This window comes from Eublepharis macularius, chromosome 7 (assembly GCF_028583425.1).
Source record: "Eublepharis macularius isolate TG4126 chromosome 7, MPM_Emac_v1.0, whole genome shotgun sequence".
In the NCBI taxonomy this organism is placed as follows: domain Eukaryota; kingdom Metazoa; phylum Chordata; class Lepidosauria; order Squamata; family Eublepharidae; genus Eublepharis; species Eublepharis macularius.
In genome coordinates, this window is record NC_072796.1 from 43,782,623 (window position 1) to 43,802,072 (window position 19,450).

The 19,450-nt window shown below is 44.4% G+C and overlaps 2 protein-coding genes across 9 annotated transcripts in view; one reads left to right on the forward strand and one right to left on the reverse strand.

Annotated features, from left to right (window-relative positions):
• FARS2 (phenylalanyl-tRNA synthetase 2, mitochondrial) overlaps nt 1-7,883 on the reverse strand; it is a 346,061-nt gene extending 338,178 nt beyond the window's left edge. For 3 of the 7 annotated variants that reach the window (XM_054985534.1, XM_054985530.1, XM_054985537.1), the window contains exons 1-2: nt 7,636-7,710; nt 4,188-4,263 (exon numbers count right to left, since the gene is read on the reverse strand). The gene's annotated coding sequence lies outside the window, so the exon portion shown is untranslated. Of the gene's footprint in view, nt 1-4,182; nt 4,264-7,635; nt 7,711-7,787 lie in introns of those variants that run through there. The other 4 variants (XM_054985533.1, XM_054985531.1, XM_054985532.1 and 1 more) reach the window with 3 other exon arrangements.
• LYRM4 (LYR motif containing 4) overlaps nt 7,879-19,450 on the forward strand; it is a 91,124-nt gene continuing 79,552 nt past the window's right edge. For both annotated transcript variants that reach the window (XR_008597442.1, XM_054985538.1), the window contains exons 1-2: nt 7,879-7,984; nt 13,154-13,274. Coding sequence is in view for 1 of the 2 variants with exons in the window: in XM_054985538.1 (XP_054841513.1) it covers nt 7,899-7,984; nt 13,154-13,274 (207 nt within the window). In the remaining variant the exon portion in view is untranslated. The remainder of the gene's footprint in view (nt 7,985-13,153; nt 13,275-19,450) is intronic.

Genomic DNA, 19,450 nt, shown 5'->3' on the forward strand with positions numbered 1-19,450 from the left:
GCCTGTAGCAAGCCGGCCGATCTCAAGGAGGCCACGGCCCTGCTGGAAAACTTCATGGCGGCAGAGCCAAGGGAGCCCAACAAGGACGGAGCTACACCGGGGCGCGACGGCCGACCCACCGGGAGGGCCCGGGGAGGGCCCCGTGGACCCCTGGGGGCTGATTCCGCTGCCCTCCCCCCCACCGGGGCCAAACCTAGCAGCAGCGGAATCCCGCCCCGCTGGCCGCGACCACCACCACCCAACGTGAAGGCCCCCGGCGGCCCGGCCCCTGCCAGCACTGCCGACCGAGGGCCCTGCTTTCGCTGCGGACAGCGGGGCCACCTGATGAGGGACTGCCCCCTAATGGAGTGCGATGCAGGGTGGGAGGAAGCCCTACCACTGGCCACCCGCGCGGTCCGGCCCCCGCCCCTACTGGTCATCGTTGAAATTGCGGGCCGGCGGCTGTCGGCACTCCTAGATAGCGGCAGTTCCGTCTCAATGATACGGACCAGGCTCTTGCCCGAGGGCCTGCCCGTCGTGCGGCGCACGTCCGTCGCGTGCCTCCACGGACACGCAGAAGAGTACCCGGTGGTGAGAGTTCCGGTGCGCTACCAAGGACAGGAGTGGGAGTTGGAGCTCGCCCGAGTGCCCGCGCTCCCCTACCCGGTACTGCTGGGCCGAGATGCGCCAGGCCTGGAGGTGCAGTTGCAGACCTCGCCAGCGCCACCACTGACCCCGAGCCCCGTGCCGGGACCTCGGCATCACCTGATGATCCCTCGCCACCCTCCTGGGGTGCCGATCCCGCCTTCCGGGAGGCCCAGGCGACTGATGTTACCCTCGAGTCCCTCCGGGACGCCGTGGCGGTAAGTGAGGGGTGCATCCGGGACGGGCAGAGGGCTGGCCGCTACCCCCGAATTGTCAAGGAAATGGGCCTCTGGTACAGGCTGACTGCCAGTCGGGGGGTTGAGACCCGGCAGTTGCTGGTCCCGCAGGCCTTCCGGGCCTCCGTCCTCTCCTACGCCCACGACCACGCCTGGGCCGGCCATCAGGGGGCCAATAATACGTTGGCCCGGGTCCTGGCCCACTTCTTCTGGCCGTCCGTGGCTGCTGACGTCAAGGCCTTCTGCCGCTCCTGCCCAGTGTGCCAGCGAGCCTCCACCCGACCGGCCCCCAAAGCCCCACTGATGCCCCTGCCGCTCGTACAGACCCCCTTCGACCGCCTGGCCATGGACTTCGTGGGACCACTGCCACGTACGGCCCGCGGCTGCCGGTTCCTACTGGTCTTGGTTGACTACGCCACCCGCTATCCCGAGGCGATTCCCCTGCGGTCCATGCAGGCGGCCGCATGCATGGCGATTCCCCTGCGGTCCATGCAGGCGGTTTAACAGCCCTGGGGCCATCTGAGGCCAATCAAAAGGGAAGCTGAGACCCCTGGAGCCAGCAGACAGGCCGCCTGCCCGGCCTAGGTAGCAGCGGGACAACCCCCCCCCCGGACCCGCCGGCTGCGCTGACCGCACCCCCGCCACAACGGACCCGACGGACGCGGCGCCCCCTGCTGACGGAGAAACTCACATTATTATTAGCAATTTATAGTCCACCTTTCTCACTGAGACTCAAAACGGATTACACAGTGTAAATTAACAGCTAGGTCATCAATAAAAATGCAACAGGGTACAAATTGCAAAAATTTTTAAACAAGTAGAAATCCGATACAGAGCTGATATAATGCTGAAACAAAACATATACAATTTGACATAACATATTAAACTACACAGAAACTACTCAATAGGAACATATTTACAACAACATTCAGTAAATCCCTATCCCTTTATGAAAGCATCTCTCTGAACCATTTCCTTATAGCACAGCCTTATTACTAGTTATTATTTAAAAAGCAGTCTCAGAATGCTTAAGCCAAAGAACAGAAGGTAGAAGGGCTGCTTAAACTCGTCTCTGCCAATCTTTCATCTGCTTAAAATCTCCTCTCAAACTTACTTTTTATCTGTGACATACACTCCCTTTGCCTCCCTGATCTACTCACTGTTGCTCAGCTTAACCTGTAACATCTCAGGGCTGCTTCTTATTTAATTTTTAAAAATATTGTTATACAAAACTTCACCAATTTAGGGCCTCAAAGAATAGCTTGGATTTCAATAAGTTTATTCACACTGAAATAAGCATATCTGTTTAAATAGAGTTACTTCAGGCTTTCTGAGGAAAGGTACTGAGAAAGAAGCTCCTGACCAACGAAATGTGTTTTGCTTGCTGCTTAGATCCCCTTACCACCTAGTCCTTGGCAAATCATGTAAAACAATTGTTGAAAGGCCTTTTGAGATAGAATTCTGTAAGGTTAGTTGGCCTGCCCAAGCAAGCCATGTCTCTAGCTGTTGGCAAAGGTAATCATACAGTCCTGCACACTGATAGATTTGTATACAAATAAATAATACAATCCAACTAGAGATGGGCACAAACCAAAAAAAACCCGAACCATGCAATCTGTTGTTCGTCACATTTCATGAACCATGAACTTTCACAAACCTGCCCTGGTTCGCAAACTGGCTCATTTGGTTCATGGAAATGTCACTTCCGGGCCAGCAAATCAGCACTTTCGGGTCAGCAGAAGGTCACTTCCAGTTCAACAAAAGGTCACTTCCGGGTCAGCAGAACGTCTGCAGAAAGCCCAAGCCCCATTGCCTAAGAAACTGATTGACTGGCACCAGGCTGTTTGCAGTGACGAACCAAAAAATGAACCAAATGAACCGCCCTAAAGTTCGTGGCACTTCATCAGAAATGGGCTCTGATGAACCGCTGGTTTGCAAACCACAAAACGACCTGGTTCGTGACGAACTTTGGTTCGTATTTCGGTTCATGTCCATCTTTAAATTCAACTACTGAGGTGTTCCTAGATAAAAGAAATTAATTTATATTAATCTGAAGTGACCAAAATTGCAACAGCAAACTATAATTCATCTTCATAAACACCAGTTCTGAGAAAAATGTAAACACTGACCATGTTTTAATTCTTTTCAGTTCTAGATAAAAAACTTAGATTCCTGAATACTGCTACATGAAAAATATATATGAACAAGTATTAATCACTGATGCCCTAAATGTTGCCTGAAATGCCTCCTGTAGTATAAATTATCTGCTGAACCTATACTTATTCAGGGAAAAACCATTAATACCGTGTAAAATATTATTTACACCTTTCATCTTACAGCAGTAATGAATTAACTGCCAAACTTATTCCCTTTGTTTCCTTATGACATGACCAGATGGCTGTTACATGATCCCCCATTGCAATATTGACTGATGGGGGGGTCCTAATAAAGAAATGGTAGATTTTCACATGTGTCTTCCCTAGAGGTTGGCCCCGAAAATCCAAAATTTTCCAGCTCTACCTATGTTTTACGCCAAATGCCTTCACCCACTATTCACTCATATTCTCCAGTACGATGAATCACCTAGTGACAAGAATTAGGTTATATTGGGAATATTAACTGTAACTTCAAATGCATAGATAAATAGATGTTTAAATTACCACCTTTATAAAAGAAAGAAAGAAAACCTTTCTAAGCTATTTAAAAATATCCACAATGTACAGGAAATGGGTCTTAGAGAAAGAACACTTTTTGTCATTAATTTGTTAATGAATTATTTCCAGTTTGGACAAAGATTATTCAAAGGCAATAGGAAACGGAAAAATACAAGGATAAAGATAAGGAATAAAGTATATATTTATTTATTTATTATTTAAAGTATTTATTAGCCACCTTTTCTCCAAAGGTGCTCAAGGCAGTTTACATTAAATATATATTAAAAAGTTAAAAACATAGTTAAAACACAGTTAAAAACAGAGTTAAAACAGTTAAAATCCAACCCCACTACTGCAACTAGTAAATTAGGAGAAAGAATGCTGCCTGCATAAAAGACTAATTAATTGGTAACATCATTAAGTACATTTTCCTGACTAACCAATGGAAACTGAACACAGCATCATCTAAAGTGCAATGAAAAATTAAAGTGCAGAACGCAACCAGATGAAAAATCCAAATAGCCCATCTAAAAATGGTCGTATTTGTGAAAATGTAATTTCTACAACATACCTGCACTTAAAAATTTTTCCAATAGGATACACCAGAATAATACTGTAGCCTATTTCTGTACTGAATGTTTTACATAAAATTCAACTTTACAACATACCTCACCTGAAATAAGAAATGAGGCCCAGCTGGTTTACCAGCCTGTAATAAACTCTTCAGAAGTGTTGCCTGCTACAAATACCTGGAGGGGGGAATACAAAAAGAACATAATGAGGAAACTCATAGTTACTACTGAGGCACTGGTATGAACTTTTATGACTACATGAAGCTACCTTCTATTGAGCTAGGCCATTAGTCTATCAAGGTCAGTACCATCCACTGTGACCAACAGCAGCTCTCCAGAGTTTCAGACAGAGGTATTTCACATCACCTACTCTCTGATCCTTTTACTTGGAGATCCTGAGAACTGAACCCAGGACTTTCTGCATACCAAGCAGATGTTCTTCCACTGAGCCACAGCATATGAAATTGTTTTACACCAAGTCAGATCGATGAGCTATCTAACTTAATATGGGTCTTCTCCACACAGCGCTTTTTTATCAGTTCTGGCCCCATTCTGCACCGATTTCTCTCCAGAGTTCCGCACGCACAGTCAAAATACCCTGATTCAGTCGCCAAACTGCTCCCCAGACTTTTTTGTATACTGCATGGAGAAAGGCTGCATCTGCTACAGAACTGATCTTTCCCCAACTTTTCTGTAGCTTTTCTCCCTATACACACACCCTGATGTTTTATTCCAGCAAAGTCAAACTGCAGGTTTTTTGCAGAATGTTTTCTTCCGTGTGAGGCCTGGCCCTACCTTTTGCCCTCCCCTTTACCCCTGTGTCCTGATTGGTTGAAATCAGGTTTTTCCTGATTTTTATTTTTAAACAGCAACATAGCCACATTGGTGCCTTTAAAAAACTAGCAACTGACAGGGAAAAAATGCTGCAATATGGCTAACGCAAAAACTTTGCAGAGCCCTGAATCCCACTTGATATTTAAAGTTTCCCAGTGTGCTTCCTGTTTAGTCCAGTCGTTTTTGGCATTTATTCATTTTTTTGCTAAACAACATTGCAACCTTGGTGCCTTAAAACAAACACACAAAAACCCCTTGCAAGTTCCCTCAGTAGATAAACTGACAAAACTGACTTGCCCTCAGGCAATCAACTGAAGAAACTGACATGTTCCTCAGAAAGCCCACAGCAGAAAAAATAGACACCATTTCAGTTCGACTCAAGTGCAGAACTGCAGAGGCCCAAAGCTGATCTGATTCTCACGGATCAAATATCCAGAAAACCCGGTGTTTTCAGAATCTCAGGCAGGGGTCTCTCCCATCACCTGCTGAGATCCTTTGAAACGGTCTGTAGATGCCAGGGAGTGAACCCGAACTCTATGAGCAAAGCATATGCTCTACCACTAGCAGTGAAATCCTAAGCAGAGTTACTCCAGTCTAAATTCATTGGTTTCAATGGGCTTTGACTGGAGTAACCCTGTTTAGGATTTCACTGCAATCCATAGCCCCTTGCCTAATGGTGATTCCCGTGATAAAGAGAAGTAAGGGCCATAATGCTTTTTACTGAAATCATGACATCTCTAATTTTTGTACCTTTATTTCTTTTACTGGTGCTTGGATGATATTTTTGTTAACATCAAAAGTTTACAATTAACTTTTAGTATTAAAATTTTACAATAAATGTTTTTTTTAAAAAATCTAGGTAAAAGAATTTCCACAATAAAATTATGTCAGGGCTATATAACTTTTGCTTGGAATTCCAGAAAGAATGGGCTCATGTTCAGTATTAATGATATCTAAGAATTTAAGCATGTGTTTATACTTGCTGCAAAACTACAAACTAAATGAAAAAGAAAAAAATTAATGAATTGTTTCAATTCCTGCATTTAAAAAAAACCTGAAATTTTTTTTTACAGCAGAGAGCGTAAACACATACAGCTTCACACACTAGAATTTCAGAGTTTGAAGCTACGGATCTTCCAGATGGTGATTTAAAAACCTGTTTCAATTCAGGAATAAAACTGGAACAAAATGTAATGTAATAAATAAATAATAATAAATAAAATATCCAGCTGGAAGCAAAGACCAACCTAGAATGAAAGATTGCTATAGCACAACAATAGCATAACATCCTACGGGGTGTGGATGTATTTAAAAATTATTATAGAGTGCATCATCATGGTAGAATTAGGTTTCAATCTAACTGCTGAGTGGTAGCATCAGGATGGACAATAGTAGCATGCTTTGTAAACAGCTCTGAGTGAGTGTTAAGTCATTCTGATGGGCGGTATATAAATCGAATGTTGTTATTATTATTATTCTCTGAGGCTAGCCAGAGAAAACATGATGGCATTTAAAGCAAGAAAAGCCCACAAATGGATGGATATCACATTACACTATCTTTTTGCTACAGCATTCATTTGCAACTATAATATTCACATAGGATAATCCAGTTGGATGCAGTCATGATTTGTCAACAGTAACTGCATACAGGCTTCACAAGCAGAGAGGTGAGCAGGAACCCCTACCTCTGCTCACATCTCTGGATATTGTCAGGGAGCCCAAATGCAAACAAGCAGTACAGTAGGAGCTTAAACACATACACCTCTCACACATGTAGATCCTCTGTATTTATCATAAAATGAAGGTGCATAGGTGATAGGGTTGCTAACCCCACCTTGAGAAAGTCCTAGTGATTTGGGGTGGAGCCTGGGGAGAGGAGTGACTGACTTCGGCAGGGTATAATGCCACAAAGTGCACCCTCCAAAGCCACCATTTTCTCCAGGGAAACGGAGATGTAGGCTGGAGATCAGTTGTAATTCTGGGAGATCTCCTGTCCCCAACTGATGGTTGGCACCATCAGTGGTGCTATTTTTATTTGGCTATTTATACCCTACTTTTCTTTCCAACAGGGACCCAAAGCAACTTACAACATTGCTCTCTCCTCCCTTACAAGAACTCTCTAAGGTAAATTAGGCTGGAATAGAGTGACTGGTCCAGGTCACTTAGCACATATTCACAGGAGAATATGGATTCAACCTGAGGTCTCCCAGATCTTAGTCTGACACAATAAGCAGTACACTGCACTGTTCAGTATATTGCATGGGCTATTTATTTATTCATTATATATTTTTACTCCTCCCTTCCTCCAAGGAGCACGGGATGGTACACGTGTTTCTCCCTCCCCTTCTCCACTGAATCTTCACAACAACCCTGTGAGGTAAATTAGACTACAAGAGTGAGTGATGGCTCCCAGTGAATTCCCTTGAGAATTTGCACCTGGCTGTCCTGGATTCTAATTCTACGCTATAAATTTGCGTATTCGAAGAAGGACGTGACCCTGAGATACGGTCATTGTATCGCGACTTTCCAAACCGTTTTGTGGGTTCATCTCACCAAACAGAGAGCTTGACAGAGTGAGGCCTACTCAAGGGAGAGTCCGAGGAAGCGGCAGGAGGAGGAGGAAAATCCCTCTCCTGTCCGTCAAGGGAGACGCTTCCAAGGCAGGCCCAGGGGCGCCTCCAGCCACTCCGCCCCGAGCCCCGGCCTCCGACTCACCAGCGCCCTGCTCCGCTCCGGAGCCGGCTCCGCGTCCGAGCTGCCCGCCCGCCGCCTGACGCGCCGGGACTGGGGGACGCAGGCGAGGCCGAGCCGTTGAACAACCACCAGCGCCCCCGCGCCGAAGCGCAACCTCGCGGGCCGGGACCTACCGGGCCGCTTCAGGGCTCCCCGGCCTTCCCCTCTGCTTCCGGCATCAGGCTCCGGGGACGACCGCGAAAGGCAGGGGGCCTTGCCGCGAGGGCCGGGCGCGTGTTTACAATATGGCAGCAGCCACACGGGCGGAGGTCTTGCGGCTCTACCGGGCTCTGCTGAAGGAGAGCGGGAAGTTCGCTTCCTATGGGTACAGGTATGGAGGTTTCGGGGGGGGCGCTTACGACCTTGCCACGCTTACTCGGAAGTAAGAGAGTGGAATGCCGTACGTGAAGTGCGAACCGAGCTGCAGCCTTCCTTAAGGACGTGAATAAAGCTGGCTGCGCGTGTAGCGGCTAAGCGGGAGAGAGGGAGAGCCGTCTTGTTTAAGTGTCGCGGTTTGTATGCATCTAGCATGCCCTTTTACTTCAAATCATGGCGCTGCCAGTCACGAGTTAAGGTTTTTATTTCATCCAAGTAGTGTATGTTTTGGAAATCTTGCAGGCTTTGTTCTTAAAGTAATAAAGTGCCCCTAAGTACATTTTTGCTGTATCCAAAGGTATCTAAATACCTTTGACAGTGGTGTGCAATTTGAAACCTACCAGTAAAGTCCTTAGCCCCAGTCTTTTAGGGAAAACAGATAATGAAGTTGATTTTTCTCAGTAAGATAATTAGATTCTCAATCTTTCTTTCCAAATTTTCTGTGCTGCTCAGTCTTATGCATGTTTGATGTATTGTCAAAGGCTTTCACTACCAGAGAACGATGGTGGTTGTGGATTTTCCGGGCTGTATAGCCGTGGTCTTGGCATTGTAGTTTCTGATGTTTCACCAGCAGCTGTGACTGGCATCTTCAGAGGTGTAGCACTGACAGATCTCTGTCTTTTGGTGCTTCACCTCTGAAGATGCCAGTCACAGCTGCTGGCGAAACGTCAGGAACTACAACGCCAAGACCACGGCTGTACAGCCCGGAAAATCCACAACTATTATGCATGTTTGTTTAGAAGTTATGTTGTCTGGGGTGGGATTTGCTCCGAGGGAAGCATGCATAAGATTGGATCACATGAATAATGATTATACTTTGTGTAGTGTTTTAAGTATTCAAAATGAATTACATATAATCACAGTAATGCTTTCAAGGCCCTGATCTGGATAGCCCAGGCAAGCCTGATCTCATTAGATCTTGGAAGCTAAGCAGGGTCAGTCTTGGTTAGTACTTGGATAGTAGACCATCATGGACGTTCAAGGTTCCTATGCAGAGGCAGATAATGGCAAACCACCTCTGTTCATCTCTTGGCTTGAAAACCTTAAGGGGTCACCTTAAGTTGGTTGTAGCTTGATGTTGTTGTCGTCGTCGTCCCCCTCCATCCTTACAACAACACCCAAGGTAGTACCTTAAAAGACCAACAAAATTTTCAGGGTATGAGCTGTAGGGAGTCAAAGCTCCTTTCATTTTTAAGGTGCTATGGGACTTGAATCTTACTGTTCTGCTACAGATGAATATGGCTAACCAGATCATGTAATTTGGGGGAGAGCATGTAATTTGGGGGAGGGGGCACAGTGCTAAGAAAGAATGGCCATCCGGTGAGTATGAGATTTAAACCAGCAATTTTTGGTTTCCAGTTCAGTCTCGTAGACCAGTGGTCTTCAATATTTCCAGCCGTAAGACATATCTTTAATGCTTAGGTGGCAGCATGGCACCCACTGAGCTACAAGTGTGTGACATCACAGTGCAGGACATATGGGACCTTTGTTCTCTAGGCATGCACTATAGCAGCAAAAAATAAATAAAATTGTGGCTTTATCATGCTCGCAACTGTGAGGTTCTGTGACCCACCTAAGGGTTCCAAACCATGGGTCCCAACCCATGGGTTGAAGGCCACTCACTGTCCTAGATATTTTGCTATGTTAGCACACATTATAAAAGCAAACGAGTGTGTTAAAAAACTTGTTCGTGTTGTCTGCAATCCTGGCCGAACGAGGCTTTCCTGTAACATGTACAAATGTGAATATTGTCTATCTGTATCTGGTATTTCAGTCAGAGGCATGAATAACATTGCTGTTGATGTAGCTAACAGAGCAGTTTTAGGTCTCTTCTAAGCCGGAGTTTGTTAAATTTAATAAAAGCATTCTTATCCTGTTGTGGAAGGTCTATTTTTGCTGCTTTGAGTGTTTGAATTGTGCACTGTTTTTGGTGCTTAGATCCAATAGGTAATGGTGAAGTGGAATCCAGAATGGAAGAAAAAACAGTTGAAGTGCAAATGGAAAACAAGAGCTAGAGCCTGCAGTCGGTGATAGGATATATCTTAGAGAGATAAAGTGTAGCGGTGACTGAGATTAGAAAATGATTTTTTAAAGCTGCACTTAATTACCAAAGGCATAATCCTAGTTCGCTGAGAGCTTTGCACCAATGTGTGGAGGACTCTCAGAAAGTCTTATTTTTTATTCTTTTGTGCACGCCCCCCTCTTGTGTGTTCATGGACACATGTAACAGCTAAGGTTGCCAGGCCCCCTTACTCTCCCAGCGGGAGCGGGGGACCTTTTCTGACATCCCAGCACAGGGACCAGAAGTGTTCCCATGCTTTGCAGTGGGCCAATTTGGGCCCAATTCACCCTGTGTGGAGCCCAAATTGGCCTGCTGTGAAGGTCAGGAGTGCTCCTGGAAGTGACATCATCGCATCCCCTGGGAGTGCACCCAGGAGGCCTATTCCCCCGCCTTTCTCCCCCCCCCCACCAGCCCGGTGAGTGGTAGTGGAGGATGGGAGCAGGGGATCCCCCACCCCTACTGGGGGACCTGGGATCCCTAATAACAGCATATACAATGGGCCATTACTTGGAATGGGAGGGCTATGAGTGTCACCTGTATCCCTGTCCAGCCTTTTCACCTTGATCGTTGATACAAATCACTCATGCTCCAGAGCAGAAATAACATGCATGGAGCAGAGGAATGTTAGATGAGAATATAGAAAATGTGCATAGAATGTTCTTGCACCCAGTGGCCCATTGTACTGCCTGTGTATGTAGCTATAAAAGGGAAACAGGGCTCTATTGAGCTTGTGGGAATTGACCATGTGCAGGAACTGTGCTCACAGTAGACCCGTTCACCCACCCCATTTTTTTTATAGTCTCCCTCCTGCTGACCACGAATTTTATCTCTAATGTACAGAACTTGACATATGCTTCAGCCTCCAAACTCCTTATCTGTAACTTCTCCTCAAGTTATTCTTTGCAGTTGTGCTCAAATAAGAATCTTTGGGACATGGAATTTGCTTTGTCTCTCTTTTAATGATAAAGAATGACCTCTATATAATCCTATATAGAGGTTGCAATGGGTTTTTTCCTTTTAATTCAAGGGTACATGCTATATTGTCTTTTCATTTTTTACAAGTATTGTTCCAATAAAGTAATCAATATATCTAATTCTCAGCATGGCCCTATCTGTAATTACATACATCTGGAGACTGGAACCATGAACAGATAAGCGGACCTTTCTACAAATGTGAAAAAAGCACCAGGTTTGGAGACAAATCTGAAATCTTAAAAAAAAGAGTAATGAGGAAAGTTATAGCCCTGCAAAGTAATAGAAGAAGTGCGTGTTTGTTTAAAAAAGGAATCCCCTCTCAGTGGCCATTGTGCAGTTTCTCGACAACCACAACAATATTGCCAGCCTTCAAACTTGGTAACTTTGGTTTCTGTTATTAAAAGAGAGGGGGAGGAACAGGGCCTTTTCCAGGTATATTTTGGCCTTCCAGTCCACCCCTACTCCCCTATCTCCTGCGCTGGAGGAAGGACTCATCAAACGCAGGCCCAGCAGCAACCATTGGGCAACTTGCTACCATGTAATTTGTGTAACTCACCTAGGTGCAGCATTATACACATAATTGTGTGACCTGGGCCTTGCAGCAACCTCCACACAACTTATATGACTGGGCTGGACCTGGTAGTGGACACTATGCAACTCAACTCAGCAACAACTGAGCGACCTGCCATCACATGACTTTTGCAACTTGGCCAGATTTACACAGGGAGAGGCTGCCAAGAGGAGGAAAAGATGATTGAGACCCGATGTGGTGTAGAGGTTACAGTGTCGGACTAGGATCTGGGAGATCCAGGTTCAAACCCCAACTCTGCCATGGAAGCTTGTTGGGTGACTTTGGGCCAGTCACCTAATTTACCTCACAGGGTTGTTGTGAGGATAAAATGAAGAGAGGATAATATGTAAACTGCTTCAAGTCCCCATTTGGGAAAAAGATGGGATATAAATGAAGACCAGGAAGGGGGGGGGCAGGTAAAAGATAGGTTGGTTCGCACATGAAAAGGAGAGAAGAAAGCAGAGAGAAGGTATGGGGGCAGCCAGGAGGAGGAAAAGAGGAAATAGCATGGCGAAGGGGATACAGGGGGGAATGAAGTGACCCCCACTCAAGTTCTTATAGGGTTCTCGCTTGTTTCTGCATACTACACTTGATTTATTTTTTTCTTTATCAAATATTACAGTTCAATTTTTTGTTGTTAACTGGATATAAAATTAACGCAAGGTACTTTTTTCAATTTTGTTTACCAAATATAAATCAAAATAAACATGCTAAATCAGATAATTTTCTGGAAAATTTTCAAATTCAATTTTTTTCTGGAAAACTCACACCACTATGAAAAGGGAAGTGTTATCTCATCAGCCTTTTATAGTTCTTTGGGAGGGTTAACAAGCACTTGGATAGAGTGATGTGATACTTCCAGGGCTTTTTTTCTGGGAAAAGAGGTGGTGGAACTCAGTGGGTTGCCCTCGGAGAAAATGGTCACATGGCTGGTGGCCCCACCCCTGATCTCCAGACAGAGGGGAGTTTAGATTGCCCTCCGCGCCACTGAGTGGCGCGGAGGGCAATCTAAACTCCCCTCTGTCTGGAGATCAGGGGGCGGGGCCACCAGCCATGTGACCATTTTCAAGAGGTTCCGGAACTCCGTTCCACCGTGTTCCTGCTGAAAAAAAGCCCTGCTTACTTCCCAAAAAGTTCCTCACCAAAAGCTCCTGAGTAAATTTAACTATCAAGGACAACTCCCACGAAGAGTAGAATTAAAGAATTGAAGCAGTATTGGGCCAGAACTGATGAATAAAGCAGAGCCAACCATCATGGGTTGAATACTCAGAAAGCCTGACGTAAAGTTCACCATACAGAAGATGCCTAAGAGTACTAAGTATTGTTACAAAAATAGCAGCAAGTCACCTTTATTTATTTATTTATTTATTTATTTATTTTCGATTTTTATTCCGCCCTCCCCACATTTCCAGCAGGCTCAGGGCGGCTATACTATATACCTCAGCATCATTATTACTGTTTTACAATTTGTTTGTCAATGTTTAAGCAACACTGTGTATGCTTCTTTTTTTGTCTAGATCATATGCCCTGAGAAGAATAAGAGATGCCTTCAGAGAAAACAAAAACGTAAAGGATTCAGCACAAATTGAAACACTAATGAACAACGCAAAAACAAATCTAGAAATGATTCGCCGACAGGTAAGCCTGGTTTCCATCCCAGTTTAATATAGCATTGCAGAAATGTTAAAGTGAATCTGATGTACAGAAACTTACGCCACAGTCAATCTATTACAATTCAATCCTAAACTAAGCGACATCCTTTTAAGTCTGTTGAAGTCAGTGGTCTTAAAAGGGTGTAATTCTTCTTAGAATTGTACTGTAATATGGCTACTCCTTGTAAAAGAGCAAAATGCTGTTTTTTTCAAGGAATGTGATTCCAGTGTGTTGCATCACTCTGCCTAATGTATTAGATCCTCTAATGTATTAGAGGAAATAGATACATTATTAGAATTACAAAATGTGTGTGCGTGCACAAATGAGAGTGATTTCCCTTCTTTGAGGCCATTGAATATAACAATGCAGAAATAACAGTTAGTTATAGTAGCACAGTATTGTATACTTGGAGTGATGGTGACTGTCCATGGTTTTAGGTAGAGAAGGGCCTTTTCCAGTACCTGAGATTTTTGAACTGGAGTGGCAAGAACGGACCCTGGGACCTTCTGCATTTAAAGCATGTGATGTGCCACGGAGCTATGGCCCTGCATCCTTTGTGGACAATAGTGTACAAACATTATAATGTGTCTATATATACAAAAGCAAAGACTCTCCAGGGTATCTTGTAGAGGAGATCTTTCTCATCTCTTTTTAAACTAGAGATGCCAGAAATTGAAACTGTGGGACATTGTGCATGTAATGCAAATGCTGTATCACTGAGCCATGGCCTTACCATGGAAGAAAGTGTGATTTGCAGTGCAGTCTTAAGGAGAGTTACAGCCTTCTAAATTCTTTGGAGTCCATGGGCTTAGAAGGATGCAACTCTGTTTAGGATTGTGCTTTTATTGTCTCTCTATCCCAATCCTCAAATATCACATCCATTCCAGTAGGATCACCATGTAGAACATGATTACAAGGTATCATAGGTATCTCGTACATGTGGTCTGTGATATCATTAGGATTTCCATGCCCCCTTTTTCCAGAAAAAGATTCAATATGGCTAACAAAATTCATAACATCACAATCAAAGTACAATGAATGTATGCGTGTATATTATGTCAAATATGTTCTTGAGTGGAAAATAATAGCAGGTGGTGTGCAGTAGATTTTGTTTTCAGAACTAGGTTTACTTTGATAAATGAAAATGAGCTTGGAGAATGGATTTTCTGGTTGTGGAGGGTGCCTTAAATGCTAAGATGTTTCTTCATTGTATAAAACACTCTTTATATAACTAACATATAACTTATGCTTCCTTTTAAAGAAAAAGATTGCTAATGAGCAGGTCTGTGAGTTGGCTCTCACAGTTTTAAAGTACATTTATTAACAGAGATAAAAACAGAGTTTTCTGTGATATTTAAACCCATATTGATTTTGTCCTATTTTTTGCATATAATTATGTCTTTGGAATGAGAAATATTAGGATTATTCACATTTTTTCAGGTTAATGTTCACATTCAATTTGTTTATAACAGAATAATTCAAATAATAAAGAGTTGTCATAAACTGGAGCTTTCTGCAGTGTTAAATTTAAGACATGCATTCAGTACACTGTGTTAAAACCAAGTCAATGGAGCAAATCAAATATTAGATGTGTTCTGCAGTTTGGAGATTTATTAAGATGTAGCGCATCTCCTTTTGCTGACTTTTTTTCATGGCACGTCGATAGAAATTAAATAATATCCCAGATGCTTGGCAATTTGTTGCTTCTGTGAAATCAAATTTATATTCGCTTTACATGCTAATTTATGGTTTAGTCATCAAAGTGACCGTTGGCTCCTGTGCTTCGTAAATAACTACTTGAATCAGGCGAGGGGGAAATTGTGAAATTGTGACAGATTACTGTCATTTTGTTCATGTCATTCACAGGATTTGGCTGAATTTTGACAAAAGTAGCTTTTCAAAGCAAAAAAGTACAGAAGAGCATTCATGTCTACTGGCAGCTTTATGTGTTTTTGCAGGTTATTGGTTTTTAATTTAGAATGACTGAAGGAGCAGGGGAATTTTTCTTTCTAAATGGTGTTTCATGTGCTCTACTCGAGAGCTTAGAAAAAAGTTTGATTTACATCTTTATTGTAATCACATATTACTTGGGAGTAAGTGCTGCTATCAGTTATGACAGGTGTACAATGATTGACCAGTAGACCCCTCAAGGATTACATGCCAGGTTCACTTTCTGGTATCTTAGGTAATTAGGCTTGGAAAGACTTCTGCTTGATATCCTGAAGAATTTCTGCCAGTTCAAACTTCTGGGTTCAACGGCCAATGGTGTGACTCAGTTTAAGACAGATTCAAGTAACTGATGTCACATCTGGAGTCATGGTACTTTGTGACTGAGGTGTTTGGATGCAGGCCATTGCTACTCAAGCCAGAGGAACAGATAAAGTGCATTGCTATTTGAAGCCCACCCAAATATCACAGAAGTCCAGAGACCATTGTAGAAACTCCTAAGCTGATGGCATCCTAGATCTTTCTGTGAGGAGGATCATGTCCTCTTAGTGCATATAATCAAACAGTGAATATGATGATCAACAAGCATGGGAGAATAAATAGAGACATCAGTCCTCTGTCAGACAAAGGCATAGATAGAGCTCAAAAATACTTGGGGGCTTTCTACATCTGTGTCAGAGTAATGCTGCTGGTACCTCAGGAGCCAGCAGCCGTTTATGGCCCATTTATGGGCATTGTCTGAAACATGGGAAGAATGCAAAAGGCAGTGGCCTGGTTTGGCTGTTGCTTCCAAACCTTGGGTTCATGGGCTCCCTTATTCTCCCACTCACTTCAGTTTCTGTCCTCTCATCCCTTATCAGTGTATGGTTTCTAATTCTGGTTTGGGGAACTAGCAATTTGGATGTAACAGCAAGCTATGGACTGGTGCAGAAGGGAGGGAATTGGCATCTACAAGGGAAAGAGGAGGAAGCCTGAGAGTTGGAACCATGAGAACTGGGCCACAGGTGTCTCCCTTTGAGGGTCCTCTGTGGTATGTAGCATCAAGAACAGCCATAGTTCACCACATGCTCTTGTGTGAATCAGGTCTCTTGTTCAGTCCCTGGCATATAAGAAAGCAGGACAAGAAAGATCTTGGAGAGTTGTTGCTAATGGCCCGATTAAGTGTATGGCAGCCAAATATATCCAGCTATTCCCACAGGAGTACCATTTTTGGCCATTTTGGCCCCCTTTCCCACTGGGATTGGGGCCGGAACGGCCAGGATCGGGTCGGTGCTGGGTGGGGGAACTCTCCCCTGCATAGCACTGACTTGGTCCGGCCTGCTTCAGCCGTGATCCAGGGCCAAACGGGCCCAAATGGCCATTTTTGGCCATTTTGGGCCCGTTTGGTCTGGGATCAGGGCCAAAACCACCAGGGTTGGGTTGGTGCCTGGTGAGAAACCCCTCCCTGCCTGGCACCGACCCGATCTGGGCCATTTTGGGCCTGATCCAGGCCAAAACGTGCCCAAAATGGCCATTTTGACCCATTTTGGGCCCCTTTTGGCCTGGATTGGGGCCAAAACGGCCCTGATTGGGCCACTGCCAGGTGGGGGAAACACTCCCCCCTCTGGCAGCAGCCAAATCCCGGCCATTTCGGCCTGGTCAAAGGGCGTAGCATATGCTAATGAGTTATGCTAATGAGTTCCTGCAGCTCTTTTTCTACGAAATGACCCCTGGTACAATCAATAGCAAGGACAACGGCAGGCATTTCCATACAGTGTCAAGGACATTTATTTTATTTATTTATTTATTTATTTATTTATTTATTTATTTATTTTATTTACATCATTTATAGTCTGCCTTTCTCGTTGAGACTCCAGGCAGATTACACAGTATGAGGTTAATACAATCAGTATCAAGTATATTTCAATACAGTACCATAAGGTAAACAGATACAAGCTTAAAAGACATAGCATTAGCAAGGATCAAAGACAGAGTAGAAAAAATACTGGAGCCAAACATAATCAGTTCTAAGACTAACATTAGACACATGGAGTGCATATCCTGCAGTGTTTACAAAGGCCTTTCAACCTGTTTTGGAACTGGGCACTGACACGGCAGCAACGTGAGACCAAGCACGGCTGATGGAGTTTCACACTGGACTTGAGGCACTAGACTGATGCTTTTTAAAAAAATACTCCGGTTTGAAGTTCTGTTTTTTGTATCAAACAGGGACAGCATGTCTTTCTAGCAACATTAAAGCCAGTTCTAAGACTAACATTAGACACATGGAGTGCTGGTTGTACATAGGAGTACATATTTAAAGCAGCAGATAATATATAAGGCAAAAGAAGTGATGAAGTCTATGATGCCCAATTCATTACTGAAGCATCTGAAACCCCATTCCTACAATACAGCCCTCCCATTTGAGTAAAAAGCCTTTTTGAATAGTTCGGTTTTGCATTGTTTATGAAAAGCCAGGAAACTGGGGGCTCTTCTGACTTCCTCAGGCAGGTCATTCCACAGGATAGGGGCCACCACAGAGAAAGCCCTTGTATGGGCTGCTGCTGACTTCACCTGTGTGCAGCCTGGCACCTGCAGGAGACCCTGTTCAGATGAGCAAAGCTGCCGTGGAGGAATATAGGGAGGGAGATGGTCCTGTAGGTATGCCGGACCAAAGCCGTGAAGAACTTTGTATGTAATAGATAATACCTTGAACTGAGCTCAGTAAATGATGGGCAGAGAGGATTGCTTGCTTATGAGAAAACATTGCTGAAGGGACACAGGGATGCTTTGCTCACGAGGAGACCTCTCTGAGAGCTAGTTGGCTGCCTGCAGGACAGTCCTTTGATCTGCAGCTGTAGGCCATTTGCCTACAGGCCTAGCTCCACCCTGCTTTCTCCTCTCTGCACACAGGAACTGCATGCTAGGAGAGCTATTTCAAGGGGGCACTGGGCAGAGAGGTGCAAGCCATGAGCTAAATGAGTTGGAGGACAAGAGAGGATAAGAAGAAATTGCTTCTGAGACAATTGCAACAACCGATCAACACTGCTTTTGTAAATATATGAAGACTGTTTGATAGTCTAATATGTGGTTGCAGGGTACAATCCTGAGCTTCTTACATACTACTCATTTGCTTGGTAGAAAATGTCAGGCAAATTTACTATTCCAGTGCAGTTGGGAGCTGGTAGATATGGGAGCAGGACTCATGAAAGGCGCCCAGCATTGAGCAGTAATACTCGCTGCTTATCCAGCCTCTCTAGTATTCCACCTGCTGACAATGGGGCCACTTCCACTCCCCCTGCTACACTAATCCTATGCAATACCAGATCTGTTAGGAACAAAATCGGCTGCATTGCAGGGCTGTTGCAGGAAGAGAAAAATGATGTGGCTTCCCTAACAGAGACATGACTGCAGGAAAATGACAAGGAGTGTCTGTCCCAACTAACTCCTCCTGGCTATGTGGTCCTACACCAACCTTGCTATAGTAGCCGAGGAGGAAGGGTTGCTATTATTCTTCGTGAGTCCTTCAACTTCCGTACATTTCCAGTACAAGCTATAGCTGGTATTGACTGCATGTTCCTGTCTCTGGGAATTAAAGATAGATTAGGTATCCTTCTTGTGTATAGACCACCTAACTCCCCCATAAGCACCAGCAAGGATCCAATACAAGGTTGAAGAATTGCTGAAACAGAACATAATCATTTCTAGGACTGACATTAGACAACATGAAGGACAAGTAGTATATAGGAGTACATATTTAAAGCAACAGACAATATGTAAGGCAATGTAATGGTGAAGTCTATGGTCCCTAACTCATTAGCAAAACATCTGAGACCCCTCCCTACAATACCGCCCTCCTGTCTGAGTAAAAAGCCTTTTTGAATAATTTGGTTTTGTATTGTTTGCAGAAAGCCAGGAGCGTGGGGGCTCTTCTGACCTCCTCAGGCAGACCATTCCACAGGGTAGGGGCTACCACAAAGAAAGCCTGTGTACGGGCTGCTGTTGATTTCACCCGTGTGCAGGCTGGCACCTGCAAGAGACCCTTTTCAGATGAGTGAAGCTGCCTTGGAGGGTTTATAGGGAAGGAGGCGGTCCCATAGGTATGTTGGGCCAAGGCCATGAAGAGCTTTGTATGTAATAACCAATACCTTGAATTGAGCACGGTAACTGACAGGTAGCCAATGGAGTGACTTTAGATGGGAGGAATGTTCATGCTCCTGCTCGCTCCTGCTAAC